Source organism: Balaenoptera borealis (assembly GCF_965194805.1).
Source record: "Balaenoptera borealis genome assembly, chromosome: 20".
Classification (NCBI taxonomy): domain Eukaryota; kingdom Metazoa; phylum Chordata; class Mammalia; order Artiodactyla; family Balaenopteridae; genus Balaenoptera; species Balaenoptera borealis.
In genome coordinates this window covers 56,616,093-56,640,346 of record NC_138879.1, presented here as the reverse complement: position 1 = coordinate 56,640,346, position 24,254 = coordinate 56,616,093, and the positions used below count along the sequence as shown (strand labels likewise).

General features: G+C 43.4%; 1 protein-coding gene across 5 annotated transcripts in view; it reads right to left on the bottom strand.

Moving 5' to 3' along the window:
• ARHGAP44 (Rho GTPase activating protein 44) overlaps positions 1–24,254 on the bottom strand; it is a 191,697-nt gene extending 167,443 nt beyond the window's left edge. For 4 of the 5 annotated variants that reach the window (XM_082373283.1, XM_082373280.1, XM_082373282.1 and 1 more), the window contains exon 1: positions 16,355–24,207. In XM_082373283.1, the coding sequence (XP_082229409.1) occupies positions 16,355–16,407 (53 nt within the window). In that variant the 5' untranslated portion in view covers positions 16,408–24,207. Of the gene's footprint in view, positions 1–16,354 lie in introns of all 5 variants that reach the window. The other variant, XM_082373281.1, reaches the window with a different exon arrangement.

Genomic DNA, 24,254 nt, shown 5'->3' with positions numbered 1-24,254 from the left:
GCGTATGTCTGGCTTTGTTATCAGGGTAAGGCTGGCCTCACAAACTAGGTGGAAAGCGTTCTCCTCTCTTTCCTCTTCTGAAAGAAATTGTGTAGAATTGATGTTATTTCTTTCAGTGTTTTGTAGAAATCACCAATGAAACCATCTGGACCTGGCATTTTGTTTTTGGAAAGAATGCAATTTCTTTATAGATATAAGACAATTCCAGTTATATTGACTCTTCTTTGGTGAGTTTTGGTAATTTGTGGTTTTCAAGGAATTGGTACATTTTATCTACGTTGTCCAATTTAGGTGCAGAGTTGTTTGCAGTATTTTTTAATCCTTTTAATAACTTGTCAGAGCTGCAGTGATATCTTCTTTTTTATTCCTGAGATTAGTCATCTGTGTCTTCTCACCTTTTTCCTTAGTTTCGCGAGATCAACTTTATTAATCTTTTCAGAACATCAGCTTTTGGTTTCATGTATCTGCTCTACTGTTTTGCTGTTTTCTATTTCATTGATTCTCATTCACCTCTTTATCACTTCTTTCTGTTTGGTTTGGGTTTATTTTTTATTTTTCTATTTTCTTAAGGTGAGAGCTTAGATTATTGATTTGAGACTGTTTTTCTTTTCTAATGTAAGCATTTAATGCTATTAATGTCCCTCTAAGTTTTAGCTGTATCTTATAAATTTTGATGCTATAGTTTCAGTTTCATTCAAAATATTTTTTAATTTCCCATGAACTATCCTCTTTGGCCCATGGATAACTTATAAGCATATTGTGTAACACTGGGATCTTCTAGCTATCTTTCCATCATTGATTTCTAGTTGAATTCCATTATGGCCAGAGAACACACTTTGCATGATTTCAAATGTTTAAATTTAAGATTTATTTTATGACCCACGATATGGTCAACCTTGGTAAATGTTTCAGGGGCACTTGAAAAGAATATGCACCATCTTGCTGTTGGGGGAAGTGTTCTATAAATGCCAAATAGATTCAGTTAGTTTATACTGTTATTAATTCTTCTATATCCTTGTTGATATTCTACTAATGCTATCAATACCAGAGAAGAGCTTTTGAGTCCTCACCTATAACTGTGGATTTGTCTACTTCTCTTTTCAATCTATCACTTCTTGCTGCATGTATTTTGAACTTCTGTTCTCATTTAGGATTATTATGTCTTTTTGATTAGTTGAACCTCTTATTGTCATGTAATATTGATATCTTTCCTCATCACTGTAATTTTCCTGGATCTGAAGTTTACCGTATTTGATATGAATATGTTCACCCTTTTCTTTTGAATGGAGCAAACTTGACAAACTCTTAATAATTCTAATTATTTGTTTGCAGGGTTTTGGGGTTTCTTACATAGATAATCATATCTGAAAGTAATGACAGTTTAGAGTTTCTTTCCATTTTTCATACCTTTTTATCACACTCAAGAACTTTTTATGACTTATTCTCCTTAGAATGGCAGGGATGGGCATGTGCCATTGCTACTCTAACATAATCCCTCATCATATTCTACTCAGATTTAAAGCTTCCTTCTATTTTACTCTAAAGCTTCTGCAGCAGTTTTAGCAAAGCATCTCTCTCCCTGGTCCTTTGTGGGTTTATAAGCATGAAAACAAAGTACCTCAGTTGCTGCTAGCAGCTATATTGTGACCATGAAAACAGCCAGTCTGAGGAAAAGGCCAAGACACAGATGAAGGCAAAGCAAAGGGAAATGGCAAGAAAGACAGCAGGGGCCCAGATCACAGGGCCCTGGACTCTCCCTACCTTTGGACGCCCTGTCACCTGAAACAGTCTCCTTATTGTTTAAGTCTCTCTGGATTGACAGCTGTTACTATAATTAAAAGCATTCTAGGTGATACAAATGATCAACAGTTTTCTTTACTACAGAACTTGAGAGCCTTAAATAGAAATATAGACTGTAAGTTCCTAAGAAGAATCTACACTGTGCCACATTCCTCACAATCCGAGGATTTTTTTCCCACAGAACAAAACTTGATAAAGAAGGAAAAGGACATTCTTCTGTCCATGTATTCAAAAACATCATATGCCCTGTGCTGCAGGAAGCCAGAGAGAAGAGATTCCAGGCAAGAATACAAATAAGGAGGACACCGCAATAGTCAAGGGTAGGGACATAGATGGCAATGAAGAATCAGAGATGAAATAGCAGATATAGTGATAGATAAACTATAATTCAGAGAGAGATTTGTAGGAACTGACTGGATATGGAGGGGTGAGGAATGACCTCAAAATACCAGGAAACATGCTCTCTAGGTCACTGCTAAGGTCACAGATCCCTGGCAAAGTGACCAAGGTAGAGTCTTTGATGTCATTGATTAGGGTCTGGTCAACCATCCGGATGGACTGAACGGCCACCATCCCTTCTTGGTCCTTTGGGCAGAAGCCTCTAATTTTCCTTTTGGGAACTGCTTCTCCCCACTTGCAGTCTGTGTGGGCATGCAATCTAGTCAACTCTCTACCCTGCCACTGTCCCCAAGGGTTGGCCAGGTCACATGACCCAAACCAAGCCAATCAGACTCTCTTCTGCAATGGAATCCTGAGTGGCCCAATGACAGAAAACAACTGGGAAGTAACCCTTTTTTTTTTTTTTTTAACTTTTTAAATTTATTTTTTTATTGAAATATAGTTGGTTTACAATGTTGCATTAGTTTCTGGTGTACAGCAAAGTGATTCAATTATACACATATATATAATTTTATATATATATATGTGTGAGTATATATATATGTATATTCTTTTTCAGATTCTTTTCCCATATACATTATTAAAATATTGAGTATAGTTCCCTGTGCTATACAGTAGCTCCTTGTTGGTTATCTACTTTATATATAGTAACGTGTATATGTTACACCCAAATTCCTAATATATCCCTGCCCCCCACTTCCCTTCGGTAACCATAAGTTTGTTGTCTATGTCTGTGCGTTTGTTTCTGTTTGATACATAAGTTCATTCGCAGGGAAGTAACCCTTTCGAAGGTGGCCTCTGAAGAGCTTTCCTGTCGCCCTGCACCTGGTCACTCCTTTGATTTTCTGAGCCACCCCCATCCTTCCCAAATCTCCATTTTGGCTTAAATTAGCTCCTTCTACTGTTGCAACCAGAGAACCCTAACAGGTCACAGGGAACCACTGGTCCTCAGCTCCAAGTCACGCAGACAATTTCAAAATGTGATGTGTCTTGGAAATTAGCCACCCTCAAAGGCTACTAGCCGATCACTTCCTAAGAGCAGACTATTTTATTCTGTAAAATGAGATCTGACATCTGTCCTTTCCAGAGCATGACGATAAGAAGTTTCCCATGTTTGAAACTAAGGTTCAGGAGAACTTCAAACATATTTCTAATCAGACCTTTCAGGGCCCCAAACTTAAAACATCAGTATGAGAATTTCCAGCTACATTTTACATTTGCCCTCTTTGTTTTGAGTCCTGGAAGAGTTTTGTTTTGTTTTTTTTTAATGTTCATTTTAAAGAATTTGGAAATTTTTAGAAAGCAGCAAGAAACCAAATCACTCCTAATCCTACCCAAAGGTAAACACTACATGCTAAACTGTCCAGTCCTTCCAGATTTCCTTCCAGTGTGTTCTATGTGCTTTTTTTAAAAAATAGTGTACAATCTCAACTATGTATGCACTTCTGTACCCTGTTTCCTTATTTCTTAGCAGACTAAGAAACATTTCTCCGAAGCCCTTAAATTTTTTTGAATGTTAGGAAAACATTAAGATTGTTACAACTGCAGAGATGTGCCAGAATTTACTTAACCATCCCACTAACGTTAGACATTGAAAGTTTTCCACTTTTTCCCCGCCTGCAGAATCATTAAAGTACAACGATAAAGAACACTGGTGTCAGAGCCAGCAGATCTGGGAGCAAATCTTAACAACTGTCCTTCTCTTACCAACCATGCACCCAGCAGCAACACGTACTCACCTGCTCAGAGATTTGTGCAGACAACTGAGGACAGATCAGAACCTACTCTGAAGTGTCGCTGTGAGGATGAAACAGGAATATCTGTAAAGTCCATGAAAGTGTCTGTTGGAGGACACACTCAACCAAGAGCAGCTATGAAAACTCAGCCAAGAGCAGCCATCACAACAGTGCCCATAAGCAAACAGCTAAAAGCTCTGCCCGCTTTTCATACTCCTTATTTTATAATGGTCCCTGTTTGGTTTATGCGTTATGTAGGAGTCTGTAGGGGCTTTTGCAGATACAGAAACTGCTTTTCTTTCAACATAGAGCTTAAAAAAACAAAAAAAAAAGTACTTTCAAAGGGCACTCTTCTTACCCTTTCTGGTGAAACTGCAGTCAGGAAACAAAGTGAAGAATTTTCTGTCGGCAGATTTTCATTGTATGCTCTTTGTGGTTGGCTACCTACAAGACACTCGATCACCTTAAATGAACGTGACAGTTTTATTTTTATTCATGTCAAGAGCGGTTCATTAGCATTTCCAGAACCACCTAAACTGAAGTAACTGGAGGGACCCTGAGGCTGCTAAGATCCACCCTCAGGAGACAGCGGACCAGGGGGAGCATTTGCCTGTACTTGACCTACTTAGGACGCAGCCCAGATATGGTCTGCCCCTTTCTTAGTCTGCTACTTCTGCAAAATGGAGCTACAAAGAGCACCCAATGCCTATCCATGTTGCCATGAGCCAATAAAAATAATGCCTATAAAGGACACAGCCCAGCAGTCCTTGGCGACAGGGGACAGAGCTGTGGCTTTTGTGGTTCTGCTCTTCCGAATCCATGAGGGACTGCATTTCCCTGCCCCAGCTCAAGTGGCATGGGGTGTGTGATTTGCTCTGGCCAATGAATGTGAGCAGAAGTGACATGTGTCACTTCCAGGAGGAACCTCAGGAGCCAATGTATGATTCACCACATCTTCATTCACTCACCCACTACTATCACAGAGGTGCACGTGGAACAGAGCCTGGGTCCTTGACTGGCCAGAGCCTAAGCCACCGAGATCTTGAGGGTTTTTGTTACAGCAGCATAACATGGACCACCCTGAGGAATACAGTAACTAGTAGTCACAGTGAGTTTTAAATGAGTGAGGCCACCAGTATTATTAATATCTCAAGATGTTTCACGTTTGCCACTAAACATAGAAAAACTGGGTTTGATTTGGGAAAACAAGACAAATGGGTATCAATTTCAACTTGTAATTTTCAGGTACTTAAGAATATAAATAAGGCTCGAACGAGTGTCTCATGTCAAAGAGGCTTTCAGCACAGCAGGGGATCATGATAATAACTGTAATGTATTGAGTGCTTACAGGGGTTAGGCTGAGGATATTCTATTTATTATCTTATTTAATCCTGTCAATCAGCCCATACATTAGGTGTCATTCCAGTGTGACAGGATGAGAAATTCTGTTCTCATGGTTCCTCTCCCCACTGTAAAAAGGCTTTAAAATTTTTATATATATATGCATACATACACACACACACACAAATTCTGACATGAGAGATGGTAGGTATCAGCAAGAGAAAACTTTGTTATCCTAAAGATGCTCCTCTCTGAAGGACCTGACAGATTCCTGGACACCGTGAAAATCTACAGCCACCCTCCTATGATGGAGACAAAGAATGACCTTTCTCATAGCTGCACACAGAAGGAGAGAGCAGCCAGAGGGGACCGGAGTGAGCAAGGGTACAAGGAGGATTTCAAAGACAGGCAGTGGGAGAGGAGAGAGATATACTCCCGGTTATTCATCTGTGGCAGAGGCTCCCTTCCACCAGTCATATCTAGGGGAGCTTTGTGACTAGTTCAAGCCAATGAGATGTGAACAAAGGTGACATCTGTCAATTCCAGGTCAAGGTATGTAAGAGACAGGATGCCATCTCTACATCCTCTCTTCACCTTTAGTAGAGATTGAAAGCCACATATTGAGATGGGGGGTGAATCACTGAATCATGCATGGAGAAAGTCTCCTGACTCCCATGACATGTCACATGAGCTTAAAACAAACTATTGGTACGTTAAGCCACTGAGGTTCCAAAGCTCAGGTGTTACCATGGCAGAGCCTAACATCCTAATATTGAGACAACATGGAAGACTCGAGACTAGGAAAAGAACAAAATAAACCCAAGGAAATCAGGGGGAAGGAATTTAAAACTTAAAGAAGCAGAATTTACTACAAATAGGGAAAAAAAATGCACCAATCAAGAGCTAACAAGAAAGAAATTTTTTTAAAAAATAGATTAAACCTAAAAGCTGATTCTATAGGGTGTGGGGGGAAGGAAAGCCTCTAGCAAAGCTAGTCCAGGTGAGAAAAGAGAGAAATACAAATTAGGCTGACAAAGGAGATACACGTATATACTCAGAAAAGATTCTACTAAATTTTAAAATCATCACAAAATTAATGCTTTTCTATAAAACAGGTTACTAAAAATGACTCAGGAAAAGATAGAAAACATAAATAGTCCAATGATCACTGAAGAAATTGGGAAAGCTGTCAAAGAACTACCTCCAAAAACTGTCCTGGAAAAGTCGTTTTGAACCTTCAAAGAACAAGTAATTCCTTACCTCACCATTGCACAGAAAAAGAAGAAAACGGACAGTTCATTTTACAATGTTATTAAAATGTGACAAGTTTAGCAGAAGAAAAAAATTCAGATGCTCTCGTATATGAATACTGAATGCCAAAATCCTAAATAAAACAACTAAATCTAGCATTGTATAAGAATAATTAGCAAACCATAGTCAAATAAGATCAATTGCAGGAAGGCAAGGAGAGCTCAATATTAGAAAATCTATTGAGGCTCAAGAATGTAAAACACAAGGTCCTCGTGTGTAGGAACTGTAGGAACTATCATTGGTGTATCCCCAGCACAGAAAACAGTGCCTGGAACATAGTAAGTGCTCAATAAATATCTGTGGCATAAATTATTGAGTGAGTATATGAATAACTTAAGGGAGAAAAACATATGATTATCTCTAAAGACCATAATAATATAGTTAATCAAATTTAACTTTAATGCCAAAGAAAAACTCAAAGTAAAATACATTTATGCAGCATGCAACATGATTAAAAAATAAAATCTCTCAAACCAATTATCACGCATTTCCAAAGAGGATAAGGAGAAGACAGGGAAGCCCACATTTTGCCATTTATTCACCAACATTTTAACACTGTTCTACAAGTCCTAGACAGTGCAATTAGACAAGAAAATAAAATAAATATAATACTGAAGAGGAAGAAGCAAAATTACTATTTGTAGAAAATATTTATGATTGCTACCTGGAAAATTCAAGAGTCAATTTTTTTAAAGTACTTAAAAATAATGAGAAAGTTTATGAAGGTGATTGTTTAAGATATACAAAAATCAATAACTTTCCTACATTCCAGCAATAAAGAGTAAGAAAACATAACAAAAGATTCCAAGCATTAAGTCTACAGTAATGACAATGACAAATTACCTAAAGCACAGAAGCAAAATTATGCAGGATGCAAGTAGACAAAAACTAGTTTATAGGATCATAAACAGACTTGAATAAACATACCCTTTTCCCAGATGGGAAGAATTATCATACTAAATATTGCAAAATTGTCAGTTTCCCCAAATTAATGCATACATTTTAAAAAATACTAACAAAGAATAAACCAATGAGTGAAGCCAAAGGAATATAATCAACTTTTTTTTTTTTTTAAGTAAGAAAGCAATTTGTAAATTAGCTGTGATTAAGGCACAACAAGATCTTTAGGCAAATCTGTTGAGTCCTAACTGCCAAGCCAAGGAGCTGCCCCAGATGAAGCTGAGATGAGGGGCCCAGACCAACTCCACTGCACCCCCCGCCCAAAGCCTGGGATGCACCTATCCACCCCTGCTCACCTGGGCAGTAGAGCCCACCTTAAATCCCTGCCAGCTGGCAGGTCAAGAGAACAAACTAGAATCCCAGAAACAGATACAAGTAGATGAAATCTTTTAGTACATAATAATGATGACATTTCAATACAGTGGGTATGAGTTACATCATTCAATTTTATATCACGATAACTGTTTAAAAAAAAAAAGAAAAACTAAATGTGACACCTACGTGATGTCCCACACCAAAATTAAAGAATTTGACGAATTAAAGATTTGATGGCAAAATAAAATTATATAAATGGTAATGAAAATGTATAAATATTTATGTCATCTTAGGCTGAGAAAAGTGTTCCAAAGCATAACATTTAAAGCACAAACCATAAATTGATAGACTTGAGATCATGAAATATTATAAATGACATAAAACAAAATATAAAAGGCAGAAAAAGCTACAGGGAGATATGCATGGCATAAGACAAAGCTTGTGTATGCTTATTAACAATTACCTAAAAGTCAGTAAGAAAGCAGTTATGAACATGACTTTAAAGAAGTGGGGCAAAGGACTATGCAGGCAACTCAGGAAAGTCCATGAATGTCCAGCAGACGTAACAAATGCTCAACCTCACTAGAAATCTGAGAGGAGAAAAGAGAAGGTTTTGGTTTTATTCAGGTAATTAACAAAGTTATAATATTAGCTGCTGATAGAGTTGGGGAGAAGAAATTAACAATTCTTCTGAGGATGAAAATAGAATATGTGTGTGTGTTCATATATATAAAACGTACATTCTCAGTCTTAAAAACTTACATATTCTTTGGCCCAGCAATTCTATTTCTAAGACTTCATCCTAGGAAAGTAAACCCATAGGATATATTTGCTACATGATTACCAAAGGAAATCAGCGGACTCTAATGGAATATTACATAGTTGAAAAATTATGCTGGAGACACACAATTATTGACATGGGATGATATTCAAGATGAAGGGGGAGGGGCTTCCCTGGTGGCGCAGTGGTTAAGAATCTGCCTGCCAATGCAGGGGACACAGGCTCGAGCCCTGGTCCGGGAAGATCCCACATGCCGCGGAGCAACTAAGCCTGTGTGCCGCAACTACTGAGCCTGCGCTCTAGAGCCCGCGAGTCACAACTACTGAGCACATGCGCCACAACTACTGAAGCCTGTGCGCTTAGAGCCCGTGCTCTGCAACAAGAGAAGCCACCGCAATGAGAAGCCCACGCACCCCAACGAACAGGAGCCCCCACTCGCCGCAACTAGAGAAAGCCTGCGCGCAGCAATGAAGACCCAACACAGCTAAAAATAAATTAATTAATTTTTTTAAAAAAAGACAAAGGAGGGCTTCCCTGGTGGCGCAGTGGTTGAGAATCCGCCTGCCAATGCAGGGACACGGGTTCGAGCCCTGGTCTGGGAAGATCCCACATGCCGCGGAGCAACTAGGCCCGTGAGCCACAACTACTGAGCCTGCGCGTCTGGAGCCTGTGCTCCGAAACAAGAGAGGCCGCGATAGTGAGAGGCACGTGCACCGCGATGAAGAGTGGTCCCCGCTTGCCACAACTGGAGAAAGCCCTCGCACAGAAACGAAGACCCAACACAGCCATAAATAAATAAATAAATAAATAACAAGACTTTCTCTCTATAAAAAAAAAAAAAAGACAAAGGAGGAAAAATCAGGTTGCAAAACAGTACACACCAAATGGTCTCTAGCTCTTTAAGAACAGATATACACCTATGAAAAAACTTGGAAGACCATATCCAAAATATTCACTGCGGTCTCCAGGTAGTGAGATTATTGGTGATTTTTTTTTTTTTTTTGCCTTTTTGCCCACCCATGAGTTTAAAACTTTTCTATGATAAACAAGTATCACTTATGCAACCAAAAAGAAAGTTAAAAAAAAGTAGATTGAATTCTGTGGGAAAATAAACATATATCCTAAAAATAAACTCTGAAGTTGGAAAATGAAAGCAAAAACATCTGCTTCCTGGACAGAAAGGATAGTTTAAAATTGCTCGACAGCCACACACTTCCCACAGGCTGTGGGGTGCCAGGTGCCAGCTTGCTGGGACGCCCTGCACCCAACGGGAGAGCCCTAACTCTCCCCGGCTCCCCCCAGCCCGCCCCCCAGCTTCTCTCCAACCTACAACTAACTTCACACGGAGCTGAAGCCTCAGTGTATTATCTGCTGTTGTTATCAAAATAGCATTTGAAATATATGTTGTCATTATCAGTATAGCATTTGAATCTCTTGATTGTTAATAAAAGAGCTCCTTACTTATCCCCTCTAAAAGGAACCACCATAAATTAAATGACTGTTTTGCTCACATGGCTACGGATTCACTCTTTCTAGAGAAAAAAAATTGCTCCTTATCACCCATCATGAAAAACGCTAATGACTACTGATACATTTCTCTGCTGGATGGACACTGGGAGGGCAAGTCGTTAATTGCTGTCGAAAGGAACGGCTCCTTCGCAATGACTTGCAGGTCTGGGAGAACAGAATTCTGCAGGAAATCCTGACGACTGGGGGCAGCCCAGCCGAAGGCTGCAAGCTGGCAGGGCCGTACAGCAAGGAGCTTAGAAGACAGGAGCAGAGAATATTCTCTCCGGATTCGCTAGCCCGTTCATCAGTTTGTGAGTACATTCTGTTCTCTGTCACACAGACACACCACAGCAGGTGGCCAGACACGGGCTTCCATAAAACTGATGAAAAACCTCGCTTTGAGACCTCATAAACGTGCACCTTGGGGGCCAGGATTGGGTCTGCCCAGCCCTGCTGGACTAACAGGGAAATAGAGGTGGGAGCCAAGGAGGCCAATGACTAATTTGGAATGACCTTTCCATGATGCCCTATGGATTGGATCATGGCTCTCAGGAGGCCTGCTGATGGGCGAGGCAGGGTCTCAGAGACGCCTTCAAGGAAAAGATCCTTGCTGGCTTCGGCTGCTTTGGCCCGAGCAAAAGATGCCTGCAGCACCAGTGCTCCTAGAGGCTGCTGCGTCCTCCGCATCTATCTGGGTACCGCTGGCGACGGCAGGGACATCCTGAGAGCTGCACAGCAGCAGAGATGCTCAGCCCGGCTCTGCAGCAGAAGCCCAGCCCAATCACGGCGGCAGGCCGAGCAGTCTAGGAACGGAAGACGGGGGCTGTGCACACCAAACCTGGCCTTCCACTCACCAACTCACAGACTTGAGAACCAAAGAATCCAACCCCACCGGCCCTGCTCCCGCCCTTCCACGCCTCTCTCTCACACTTCCAGAGCTCCTTGCCTACCCTCGGGCTTCTTGAATGTCCCCCGTTTTGCACGAGAGCACAGAGCCCATTGACGGCCGTCATCAGGCAGCGGCCCTGGTAGTCTAAGACGCCCCTTACACTTGGGAGGCCAGCGTTTTTGGAGAACTGAATGGGCAAGAAGCAGAAAACGACAAGGAACCTCACCGACCATTTCTTGGGCACTTGGTGTAAGCCAGGCTCCCTTTAGCTCTTAACCGTCTTCTGAGGCAAGGGCTACTGTGACCCCCCCCACTGTGCAGATTGAAGAAAACCCTCCTCCTCACCAGGTCCAAGTGCCAGTTTTACTTCCATTTTCTCGGTCACTTAGCAGGTCTCTAAATCTCAGCTCAGGGAGACCAACCAACCAATTCCACCCAACACAAACCAAACACCACTTGCAAGAAACATACTCTATGCCTTTCAGGATGCCTCTCACCCCAGCAACCAATAGACTCTCCTGAAGGCATAAAAAAAAAAAAAAAGGGCTTCCCTGGTGGCACAGTGGTTGAGAATCTGCCTGCCAATGCAGGGGACACGGGTTCGAGCCCTGGTCTGGGAAGATCCCACATGCCGCGGAGCAACTGGGCCCGTGAGCCACAACTACTGAGCCTGCGCGTCTGGAGCCTGTGCTCCGCAACGAGAGAGGCCGCGATAGTGAGAGGCCCGCGCACTGCGATGAAGACTGGCCCCCGCTTGCCACAACTAGAGAAAGCCCTCGCACAGAAACAAAGACCCAACACAGCCAAAAATAAATAAAGTCAGAAAACATCTTTAAAAAAACCCAAAAAACTAGCTTTTCCATTAAAAAAAAAAAAAAAAAAAGGCAATGTAAGTCGAGCATGAACTAGTTCCTCCCTTAAATCTTGCTGTCCTTCCAAAGCCCAGCCGTGCAGCTGTGCTCACGCCTCTGTATGCCCCTTCCCACCACAACATGAAAGAGGCACGGTGTCAGGAGCCTCTTGCATCTTTGTCTGTGATGCAGGGATCTCTTGCTCACTCATGCCTTCAGCTGCCAAAGAATTTCAGAGAACAAGACTATACACCAGGCATTAGGACAGCTGTCCCTGCCTGCGAGGAACTTAAAGTCTAGTGGGAAAGGTAAACAAGACGAGACAAAAACAATGCATGCCTTGTGGACACAGATTCCAGGAGAAAAACAGGGATTTTGTTTACCCTGCACTGCAAGAGCCCCTGAACCAGCGCAGAGCCTGGCACACAGCGGGCATCCAGTAAGCATTTACTGAATAAAGGAAAGAATGAACGAGTGCCACGTGCATACAACCCAGTAACAGTTACAGCATGTGCCCAAAGATCCTTGTAGCTACTATTTATGGAGCATGCCCTAGTACTGAGCACGGTGTTGGGTGCTTTTCAGGGGTAAGCTCATGTCCTCATTGCCACAATTACCACATTACTGTTACCGAGTCCACGCTTGTGCTGCTTGCCGCATGACAGGCCAATAAATTGAGAGACGAGTTGATGGGGCAGGGAATAATGACTTTATTCCGAAAGTCAGCAGACCCAGAAGATGGTGGACTCGTGCCCCAAAGAACTGTCTAGCCTGAGTTAGAATTCAGGCTCCTTTTATACTAAAAGGGGAGGGGGGTAAAGCCAAACACTTCCTGGTTCCCATCAGCCTCCAGAGGGGAGGTGTTCATTTCTTCCTCCCTGTGGTCATTCACAGGTGGGCCTGGTCAGGATGTTTCCTGTGAGCTAAACAAAGGTATTTTAGCTTAATGCTCATGACCTGGGAGGCAGGGTTCCCAGAGATGGCCCATTATGTGTAATTTAAGCTTATAGGCAACACCCCTTTAGTGATTGACTTGTAATAGAACACAAAGGGTCTTCCCTATTACATTACCACAGTGCAACTCTTGTTATGCCCATTTTGCAGATGAGGAAACCAAGGTGCAGATTTCAGCTCAAGATCCCGTAGTCAGTAACCAACCAACCAGATCCATCCCACTCGAAAGCCGGAGCTAGCTGGAACCATGAGGCACACGGTGGTCCAGTCCTGAAGGGCCGGGGATGCTTCCCAGAGGATGAGCTGAAGTGAAAGGACAGAGAGGAGAGTCCAAAGCAGAAGGAATGTATGCAAAGACGGGAGAAGCAGACCAAGGAGGAGATGAAACTCTTCCCGGTCGCCGGCACCCTCTCCATGGAGAGGTGAGCACTTCAAGAGGAAATACTATTAGCTCCACAGGGTACGTGTAAGCACGGCAATTCCTACGTTGTTAAAGGGACTGGATCTGACCTCTGGAGGTTTTGTATTCAGAAGACCCCCAAAACCTGCAACTTATGGAAGGCGAGCTGGGTGAAGAGCCATGAGGAAGGGCAACCCTCCAGCCCACCTCTCAGCCTTCCCTCAAAGACAGGAATGTCCTCACTTCAAAGACACACAAGGACAAGAATCCAGCGGCTTGTTAAAGCCACTCCACTAGGTGGTCCGCCAACCCCACACCTGAATTCCAAGCGTCCAATCCTATTGCTTCCACCGATTCAAGAAATTAAGAAGCAATGTTAGGATCACGCCTCACTACATTCTCAATCAGACAAAGTAAAGGCTGCCCCTTTTATTTACCTGCATGGACCCGACAGTAAACTCTTTTAACCTTGTCAATAAACATGAACTGAGCACTAACTGCCTACAAGACACTGTGCTATATACAACGAGCATAGAGTGGCGATCTATACATTCTGTGGTACTGTATTTGTAAGAAGTCAAAAAAATGAAAACTAAAAGCATTTCAAAGAGTGATGAGTGCTGTAACAAAAACGAACAGGAGGATGGGCTGGAGCGTGAAGGGGGGAGGGGGGCCTCTCGAAGGCCTTTGAGCTAAGACCTGGATGATGAGGAAGAGGCAATATGGGAAGAGCAGACCCTCAGCTGGGCAGGGAAACTGGGAAACAGCTCGAACAAAGCCCCTAGATGGAAATGAGCTTGGTGTGTTTGGGGCAAGGAAGCCTATCGTGGCTGGAGCACAGTGGAGGAGGGGCGGGCAGGTGGGCGGGCAGAATAGAAGGAGTATGGAAAGACAAGGAGGGGGTCAAGTCGGACAGGGTCTTGTAGACCCCTGGAAAGATTTGGGGCGCTTGGTGCACTGAGACGCCCCTGGAGGCTTTCAAGCGGCAAAGCGGCACAAACTGGTTTTTGCTCTAAAAGTTTCACTCAGAACGTCACCAAAATGGATACAAGCTAGTGATACTCAAGAGTGGGCTGGCCCCCACGTTACGTGGTGCAGGACACCACAGACGCCATCTGATGAAGAGCCAGAACTCATCCACACGCCGGCATCCATCAGAGACGCCATAAACAAGGGGAAAGTACCTCTTAGTGACCAGCTGTTTGGACTTCCAAGAACGTGCTTTCAAGTTAGTAAGATCATCTGGTACCTATTCTGAAACCCAACTTCTTCCCTTTTCCCTTGGTCATTACATCCATGGATGAGGGTGGAAATCAGGTTTTATGCCCAAGGCTCGTAAATCTTACCACTTCAAAACAAGTCCTGAAGAGAGAAAGAGCTGTGTTTCAGGGGCGCCAGGGAGGAAGCGTGAACACCTTGTTACCATTTCGCTTCCAGCACCAAAGTGACACCCCAAGACCAAGTGAGAAGGGCAATCCAAGTCTACGGTCAGGGGCCTCTTGGTCACGTGGCTGGTCTGGTGCGATGACCTGATGACAGAGGCCAGCCAGCAGAATGATGCAGAAGTCAAGTCACTAAAGACATGTCAACTCAGCTGTCATCTGCTAAACAACCCAGACAGGAAAACACTGTTTCCGCGTCCAACATATCCAAAGGCAGCCTGCGTGAAGCTATATCTGTGGCAATACCATGCCAGAAATCTGGGCTAATCTGACTCTGCTATTCATAAATTCTCCCCCATGTGAAAGCACATGTGTTTGGGAAAGGAAAATGCATCTAAGTCAATTTTAGACATGGTTACTTGGAAACCATCTGGCGTCCCTGGAAGCATACGAAGCCATCACATCCCCTGCCCTCAAATGCCCACCGTAATTAGGGCAGTATGCTTACATGGGCATTCAGTGTCCCCAGTTAGGTCCCCACTCCCGCCCTACCAAATGCCAGTTCGGGCTCCATTTCCCACCCAAGAAAGGTACTGGGTTTCTTGGTAAACCTAGTGGAGGGCCCTCGATGTGTAGAGCTCGCACTTGAACTGCACCCAAGGCTGCGTTCTCTGCTTTCCGCCGCCGGCCTTAGTAGGGCACGCCTGCATTCCTTGACCACAGCAGCAACAGAAATCCCTCCCCAGGGACATAAGTTCCACGAAAAACCCCCTCTACCTAACCCCCCTGTGTGCAGAGCCTGTCGAGCTTTGGAAGAGACCCACCAGAACCCTTCTGTAACATCAACAGAGGCTGGCACCCCGCGGAGCATCTTCTGGAGACACTAGCCCAGATGTAGCCCATTTTCACCGCGATGACGGCCACAGCCGGCTGGGTCTCGCAGCGTCCTACGGCCTGGCTCTTCCTGACTGTGAGGCCTCGGTCCCCCTCCCCTACGTGGCTGTGATCTTCTGCTTAACTCATCTTCCAGAAGAGCTGGGCCTCCCTTTCCGCAGCCTCCCTCCCTCCCTGCGCTGAAACCTGTCTCAGAACCAAGCTGACAGCAGCGCCATTCCACCAGCACCTGCCCTGCCCCCGCTCCCCCCACCCCTACAGATGCTCTCTCCACCACCTAACGCCTCGACAAACCCGGCCAGGAGAGATATCCAGAATCTCATACGGTCAGAACCCCAGGAAACAAACAGGGCAGGAGGGGCAGGCTCAGCTCGGCCAAGCCGACCAGGCCCAACACTCCCCCGGACCCCCGAGGAGCCCCGAACTCGGCGCAGGGGAAAGCATCTTCTCAGAGCGACCGCGGTTCGGCGGCCTCCAGCGCCATAAGAGCGAACACCTGTTTCCAGGAAGCTCTGGGGCCAGAGGGAGAAGGGAGTCCCGGGGAAAGGCAGGGAGGACGAGGTGAAGGGGCAGCTGGGGACGCAGGTAAAGGATGCGTCACGCTTTGCGCTTGGCAACCGGAGCCCCGGAGCGGCGGGCAGAGCATGAGAAGGGGTCCGGGAAGTTCAGGGAGGAGGGCTTGCGCCCGCGAGCGGCGCCCCGAGGGGGCGAGGGCCGGCAGGGAGGGAAGGGCGGAGGGCGGGAGGCCGGCGCGCCCGCTCCATCACCTGCGCGCCCGGCGGATGCAGGCTCGCAGCGCGCCCCGGCCCGCGGCGGCCAGCGGGTGACCTACCTGCCCACCGTCTGGTTGGCCAGCTGGCGCATGCGGTTAAACTGCTTCTTCATCGTGGCCCCGCTGGCGCGCTAGCCCTGGAGCTGGGGAGGACGGAGCAGCCCGGAGCCCGCCGCAGGGTTACATGGCTCCCGCGCGGAGCCTCCCGGGCGACGGCGGCGGCACTGCGGAGCCTCCGGAGCCGTCTGGCCCCGAGCGCGCCTCCCTCCCGGGGGCTCCACCGCCTACTCCCCTTGCCGCCGCGGCGCCGGCTGCCGCATCCTCCTCCTCACGCGCGCTGCGGCGTCTTCATCCCGCCGCCCTGGGCGCCGCCGGGTCCGCCCCGACTGCTTGCCCCCAGCCCAGCTCCGGCGCGGGACCCGGGTCTCCGCAGGCTGGCTGGCCGGCGGCCGGGGGTCCCCGCTGCGCCTGTGCGGAGGGCGCCGTGCATTCTGGGACTTGTAGTTCCGCGCCCGGCGCCCACCTTTCCTCTGCCCGAAGTTACCATGTGCGGCGAGGCGCGGAGGTGGGCGGAGGCGGCGTCGCCGGCGGCTTTGCCCTTAGCATTCTCGGAAGGGAAAGGTTTTCCTGCTTTAGAAATAAAGTGGAACCGAGAATACAACGGCACATTAAGAGCATCTGTCTTCCATTGTCTCTTTTTTAAAATGAAATACAGGTGACGTACAATATCCTGTTAGTTTCAGGTGTACTACATAATGATGTGACATTTGCATACATTATGAAATGATCACCACCATAAGTCTAGTAACCATATGTACCCACACAAGTTTTACAATATTACTGACCATATCCTTTATGCTGTATATTACACCTCCGTGACTTATTATATAACTGGAGGTTTGAACCTCGTAATCCCCTTCACCTCTTTCGCCCGCAGCCCCTCCACCCTCGTCTCTTCTGGCAACCACCTGTGTGTATTTTAAGTGAACGGGAGGCGTCGCTGCTTTGAATTCGCAGGAGGAGGATTTACGCCAGCAGGAATGTGGCTCATAAAGTTGCACCTGATTAACATTGAGGGGCGGGGTTAAGCTTGGGGCACAGCAGTTGATGGTCAGATTTTGAACCAGGCATAGTGTGCATCCCAGAAATTTGATCCTCGCTTTTCACCAAACCTAGTAGGTAACCAGAAGCCAATATAATGATAGTGGCATCGTAATCACGGGCCGAATTTGACCAGGACAACTTTCTTGTGTGGCTTACATTCCAGCCTCATTTCCCTTCCACCGCTGGGTCATCAGCTGTGACCCGCCTGCAGCGTCCTACACAGGGTCCTACACAGGGGCAGCCCATTGACCTCAGCTGGCTCTTGAAAAGGGCTCGTTGACTTTCTGCAGCCTCTATCCTTAGGAAAACAAAGGTGATTGCAGTTAGGTTTTATCATGATCTACCAAGTAAGAGCAGTGTTGTTGCGTGGTAGGGTCTTTGGATCAAACCGATATGAGTTTATATTAGAATTCCAAATACCAATTATATAACCTTAGGGAAAAATGCACACCCTCCCTAAGCCTCAGTTTTCTCATCTCTAATAGAGAAATAATACTGCATGAGAAATAGCAAAGTTAGAGAACTATTTGCTAAATTACCAACAATCAAATAACATCTAAATTTCTATGTAGTACATTATGTCATCTTCATTTACTACAAGTATGATTATTGTGAGTGCAACAGAGAAAAATGCTATTCCTACAACAGAAGTACTAATGTGATAAATGAAAGAACTTTTTTGAAACGGGATATGTTGCATACGTTGATTATAGTTGCAAGATGTCCCAAATATGGTTCTAAGTATCTTGCTGGCCAGCTGAACAAAAAAAAGATGGTTTGAGGCATGTCTTGGCTGAATGAACATGAAATCTTTAATTAGTTGTGAATTTAGCCTCAGCTTATTAGGTCAGCAGCTCTAGCCAATTAATAAGTGAAAGCATTATTTGCTTTCAACCAACTGTGTTATGTCTATAATATCAACTTAATTTTTATACAAACTGAAGTTATTTCCGTTTTGAGATTATTTTTAAAAACCAAGGCACAGCACGTTTTCATATGTATAAATAATAGTGAGGCATTAAGGGCACAGGCTGACTTTTAGTAGCACTGTCTCTGGTAACGTCTAGAACCGCACTGTCCAATATAGTAGCCACCAACTACATATGGCTATTGAAATGAAAATTCAATAAAATTTAAAATGTAGTTCCTCAGTCACCCTAGCCACATTTTAAGGGCTTCATAGCCCCATGTGGCTAGGGGATGTTGTACTGGACAGCACAGAACTCTGGTAGACCGCTCCAATATCACGCCAGACCCTGCCTTCAATTCTGAGATATTTCAGTTCAGTTCTGCTTCTCCACAAAAGACAGCCTACCCTGCTAGAGTGTGGTCCAATAATAGTTTATTAACTGGTGGTTTCTTCACAAATTTCTGTTCTCCTATGAGCTTTTCCTCCATTCAGCCAGGGCTTTTTCTGCTTCCTACCCCAGGGAGAGGATGACAGTGCAGAAAAAAAGAGCAAGGAGCATCAAGACTACTCTTTTGATCTTTCAAAGCAGGCTTCAGAAACACATGCGAGAGAGCAGGGCTTTAAAAGAAAGGGGTTTGCAGTTTCAAGACTACGGGCTTTGGAATGTTAATAGTCTACGCCATTAATAGCAGAGTTTGAAGAATATCCTATCCTTCCTATTCTAGATAAAGAACCCACAAGCTGTGGGGTGTTGAAGAAGATGATAGGGGAGTGGGAGGGGAGAGAGGGAGATGAAAAGTAGACAATGAGTGTGAAGATTTTATTACTGTTCAAAATCGTCACTGCCTTCCCTATAGGAAGGGATTATACTTCCTCTTCTCTTTGAGGTCAGAATCGATCAGGTGATTTTCCTTGGACATAGAATGTGCACAGGAGTGATTTTTGTCACTTCAGAGGAGAAGTTTTCAGAGTCATTTAGAGACGCTACCCCCTTCTTTTTTCACTCTGCCATGAGACCAGCTATGAGCCAGGCAGGGGCAGCTATGGATCACAGTCGTGGTGACCCAACTGGAATGAAAAGCGACACCTTTGTTGTTGTCAGAGGTTTGGGGATTGTTTGTTCCTGCAGCGTCACTGAGTCTAAGCTGACTACTACAGGGGGAATCTCTGAGAAAGCGACTTTCCCCTTGCCCTTCCCGGGGTCAAAACTTAAGTTGGGTACGGGCAGGTTGGACGCAGACATATCATGTAGCTTTAGGTCATAGAGCAAAGGTCACAGAGAGCCTCCATGTGAGGGCCTGGAGCGCCCAAAACACAGTGCCGTGGTGGCTCCAGAGTTCCCTGCACCAAGCCACGTGCAACGAACGTGTGTGTGCCAGGAGGGCTTACAAAGGTACCAGAAAGAGCTGGACGTGATGCTGCTGGCGTCAGAGATGATGAGAGGGCAGCAATGGCTGAGGTGTGGAATCAAGAAGCCCCAAAGTACTCTGACATTTAATTGCTACCACCAGAAGAATGGACTGAATGTTTCAGTGAAGTGCACTTGAAGAAGACAATGAAAAGGAGGAGAAGGAGGAAGAGGAGGAGGAGGAGAGAGGAGGGGGAAGAGAAAGAAGAAAGAAAATTCTATTTTATACCTGACTTTGATCTATGGAAGGATAATACTTCCTGCTCCTATGGACCTTAAATGTGGCCACGTGACTTGCTTTGACCAACAAAACCGGGGTCTCTTACTTGCTTCAACAATGTGGTAGTACTATTTATCTGAGATCTGTTTCCTTTGAAATCTGATATTCCATGTGGGAGCCCCTGAATTAGAGCGGTTTTAGCATCTTAATCCTCAGTCCCAGCATTGGCTGGAGCTGCCCTGTCCAACTCAGGAGTCACTAAAGAAAAATGGTTATTTAAATTTAAGTTTAAATTAAGTTCAATAGAGTTAGAAATTTAGTTCCTCAGTGACACTAGCCAAATTTCAAATACCCCAAAACCACACATAGCTTGTGTCTGCCATATTAGCTAGTGTAAAATAGGGCATCAATGTCATCACTGAAAGTCCTATTGGACAGTACTGGCCTTTAGAACAGAATTCAAAATACAGCATCCAAATACCATACGGTATCACTTATATGTGAAACCTAAAATATGAGACAAATGAACTTACTTACAAAACCGAAACAGACTCACATAGAAAACACATTTATGGTTACCAAAGGGTAAAGGGGGTGGGGGAGGGATAAATTAGGAGTTTGGGATTAGCAGATACACACTATTATATATAAAATAGATAATCAACAAGGTCCTACTGTAGAGCACAGGGAACTATATTCAAAATCCTATGATAAACCATAATGGAAAAGAACATGAAAAAGAATATATATATATGTGTGTGTGTATATATATATATATATATATATATATATATATATAAAATCACTTTGCTGTACACCAGAAACTAACACAACATTGTAAATCCACTCTAGTTCAATTTAAAAAATTTAAAAAAAAACAAAACACAGTCCACCAGAAGAGAGAAAACAGAACAGGAAGTGACAAGCTCAGTGTAATTATGGCCGGTCATTTTATTTGACCTCTCCAGGGTATTCTTCCCTCACCTACTATATGGGGGTTTATAGCCCAAGATCTCTAACCCTTAAGTTTTGGGAAATCAACCAACTGGCCAATCTACTTGCTCAATAAATCGCTGTTGGCCTGGATATGCCTAAGCCTTCCAGGATTTAACATGTCCAAAGTTATATTCACTGTTAACGCTATAACTGAAGGATATTATTATCCTTTTCAGATTCCAATCACCTTTATACCAGCAAGTAAAAAACTTACACCATTAAAACATATCTGTTAGTCCAAAGTATCTTTAAACAGGATGATAGATGTTCCCATCTTGGGGCATATCAACTCCAATTTTTCAGCTCTCCTTGGATCTATATCTTTGCCAGAACCTTATCATGGACAGAGTGTATTTCCCTACCTAGTAACTTTGGACTTGGCTATGTGACGGCTTTGGTCAATGGCATGTGGGTGGAAGGGACACGTGCCACCTCCACCCAATGCATTAAGAGGCTTTCTTCACCTCTGTCAGTGCCATAAGATGAACTTCCCCAAGGGGACTATCTGTCTGTCACCTTGGGCTCCAGAACGAACAGTTGTTGAGGCAGGCCTGATAAGGACCACAGCTGAAATTAAGGGAGCAATTGATGAACTCATTCTAGGGCTGGCTACTTTAAAAGATAGATAAAATGAATAGAGCTCAAGAAAGGGAAAAAGAAGAAAAACTGAAAGGCACAACTTTAGGAATGAGAAAAAGGATTTAATCACAGATGCCAAAAAAATTATGAGAATACTTTTGCAATTTTATGTCTACTTGTTTCAAAGTAAGCTCTTTTTTCACTAGGAAAATATATATTACTACAGATGTTTTTAAAATAGGTAGCAATGGGGACTTCCATGGCAGTCCAGTGGTTAAGACTCCGTGTTCCCAATGCAGGGGGCACAGGTTCAATCGCTGGTCTGGAAACTAAGATCCGGCATGCTGCACAGTACAGCCAAAAAAAATAGGTAGCAAGACCCCTATGTTCATAGCAGCACTATTTACAATAGCCAAGACATGGAAACAACCTAAATGTCCATCAACAGATGAATGGATAAAGAAGATGTGGTACATATATACAATGGAATACTACTCAGCCATAAAAAAGAATGAAATAATGCCATTTGCAGCAACATGGATGGACCTAGAGATTATCATACTAAGTGAAGTAAGTCAGACAAAGACAAATACCATATGATATCACTTACATATGGAATCTAAAATATGACACAAATGAACTTACCTACAAAACAGAAACAGACTCACAGACGAAGAGAACAGACTTGTGGTTGCCAAGGGGGAGAGGGTAGGAGAGGGATGGATTGGGAGTTTGGGGTCAGCAGATGCAAACTATTATATACAGGACGGATAAACAACAAGGTCTTACTGTATAGCACAGGGAACTATATTCAATATCCTGTGATAAAAACATAATGGAAAAGAATACAAAAAAGAATGTATATATATATGTATAACTGAATCACTTTGCTGTACACCAGAAACTAACACAACAGTGTAAATCAACTATATTTCAATGAAATAAATTAAAAAAAATAAAAATAGATAAAATAGGTAGCAAGAATGAGTAGACCAAGAACACTGAAAAAATTGGAAAAGTTGTTACAAAACAACACTCCCCACAGTAGTCAGGCTCAGATAATTTCATTTATTTAAAATATATCTATTTCATTTATTTAAACTATAAATTTATTTTAAAGATTCAAGAAACAGATCATTCTTCTGCTATTTAAAGTGTTCCGGAGCACAGAAATAAAGGGAAAGTAACTCAGTTCATTTTATGAAATTGGCCTAACCCTGTAACCAAACCTGATGAATGTAGCACAAACATGAAACAAACACAAAAACAACAAACCAGTATCTTAAGAGTAGACATAAAAATTATGAATAAAATTAATCCACTAATAGAATGTTAATGAATAAAATCTAACACTATATGTGTTTACATATAAATGCAGGTACGTTTTCATGGTATTTATTGAGGAATGAATAGTGCAGATAAATTAAAAAATAAAAACCATGCCTATTCTTACTAACCAAGATAACATTATGAATTTATACATATATTTCAAAAAAGGGATCACAGTTGTTAGGTCAATATGTTCATTCCCATCTTCTGTTATTTTAAATATCTCTGTGATTAACATGGTGACTAAAACTTTGCACATATACTTTCTTAAGATCAAAATTAAAGAATTAGAATTTCTGCATCAAGATACACACCACTGTATAAAAAATAGATAAACAACAAGGACCTACTATATAGCACAGGGAACTATATTCAATATCTTGTAATAACCTATAATGGAAAAGAAACTGAAATATATATATATGTGTGTGTGTATATATGTATGTATGTGTATATATACATATATATATATAACTGAATCACTTTGCTGTACACCTGAAAATAACACAACATTGTAAATCAACTAGAGTTCAATTTAAAAAGAGAATTTCTGCATCAGAGTGTGTCATGTTTTCAAGTTTATTCTTGTATTGCCAAATTATCCTCTAGATTGAAAAATGTAAACATTTTGCAGGCCCACCTACCATGCATAAATGTTCTATTTTCCCCACACCCTGACCCATATGGGGTCCATATAGGACCCCATATTAATTAAAAGTACCCCATTAAAAGTGGGGTACCAATTTTAATAATCCTGCCAGTTGAAGAGCTAAGAAATAGCATTATAGTGCTATTTTAATTTGCAGGGTTTTTCTTTTTTACCACATTAAACATTTTTCTCACATGTTTCATGGCTATGAGTGTTTCTTCTTCAGTTAATTGCTCACTTCTTCATATCCTCAGCCTGGTTTTCTCTTATGGCGTTCCATATTTTCTTAGTGATATTAAAAAGCTCTTTTGTTATATTAACTATACTAATGCTATTGTATCTTATGGCAAATGTTTCCTCTAGTTTGGCCTTCCCCCTTTCAAAATCTCTAATGTTGATTTTTTTTTTTAAATTATTTATTTATTTATTTATTTATTTATGGCTGTGTTGGGTCTTCGTCTCTGTGCGAGGGCTTTCTCTAGTTGCGGCAAGCGGGGGCCACTCTTCATCACGGTGCGCGGGCCTATCACTGTTGCGGCCTCTCTTGTTGTGGAGCACAGGCTCCAGATGCGCAGGCTCAGTAGTTGTGGCTCACGGGCCTAGTTGCTCCGCGGCATGTGGGATCTTCCCAGACCAGGGCTCGAACCCGTGTCCCCTGCATTGGCAGGCAGATTCTCAACCACTGCGCCACCAGGGAAGCCCTCTAATGTTGATTTTTGTCTTTCAGGAATTTTACGTTTTTCATGGGGTCAAATCCATCAATCT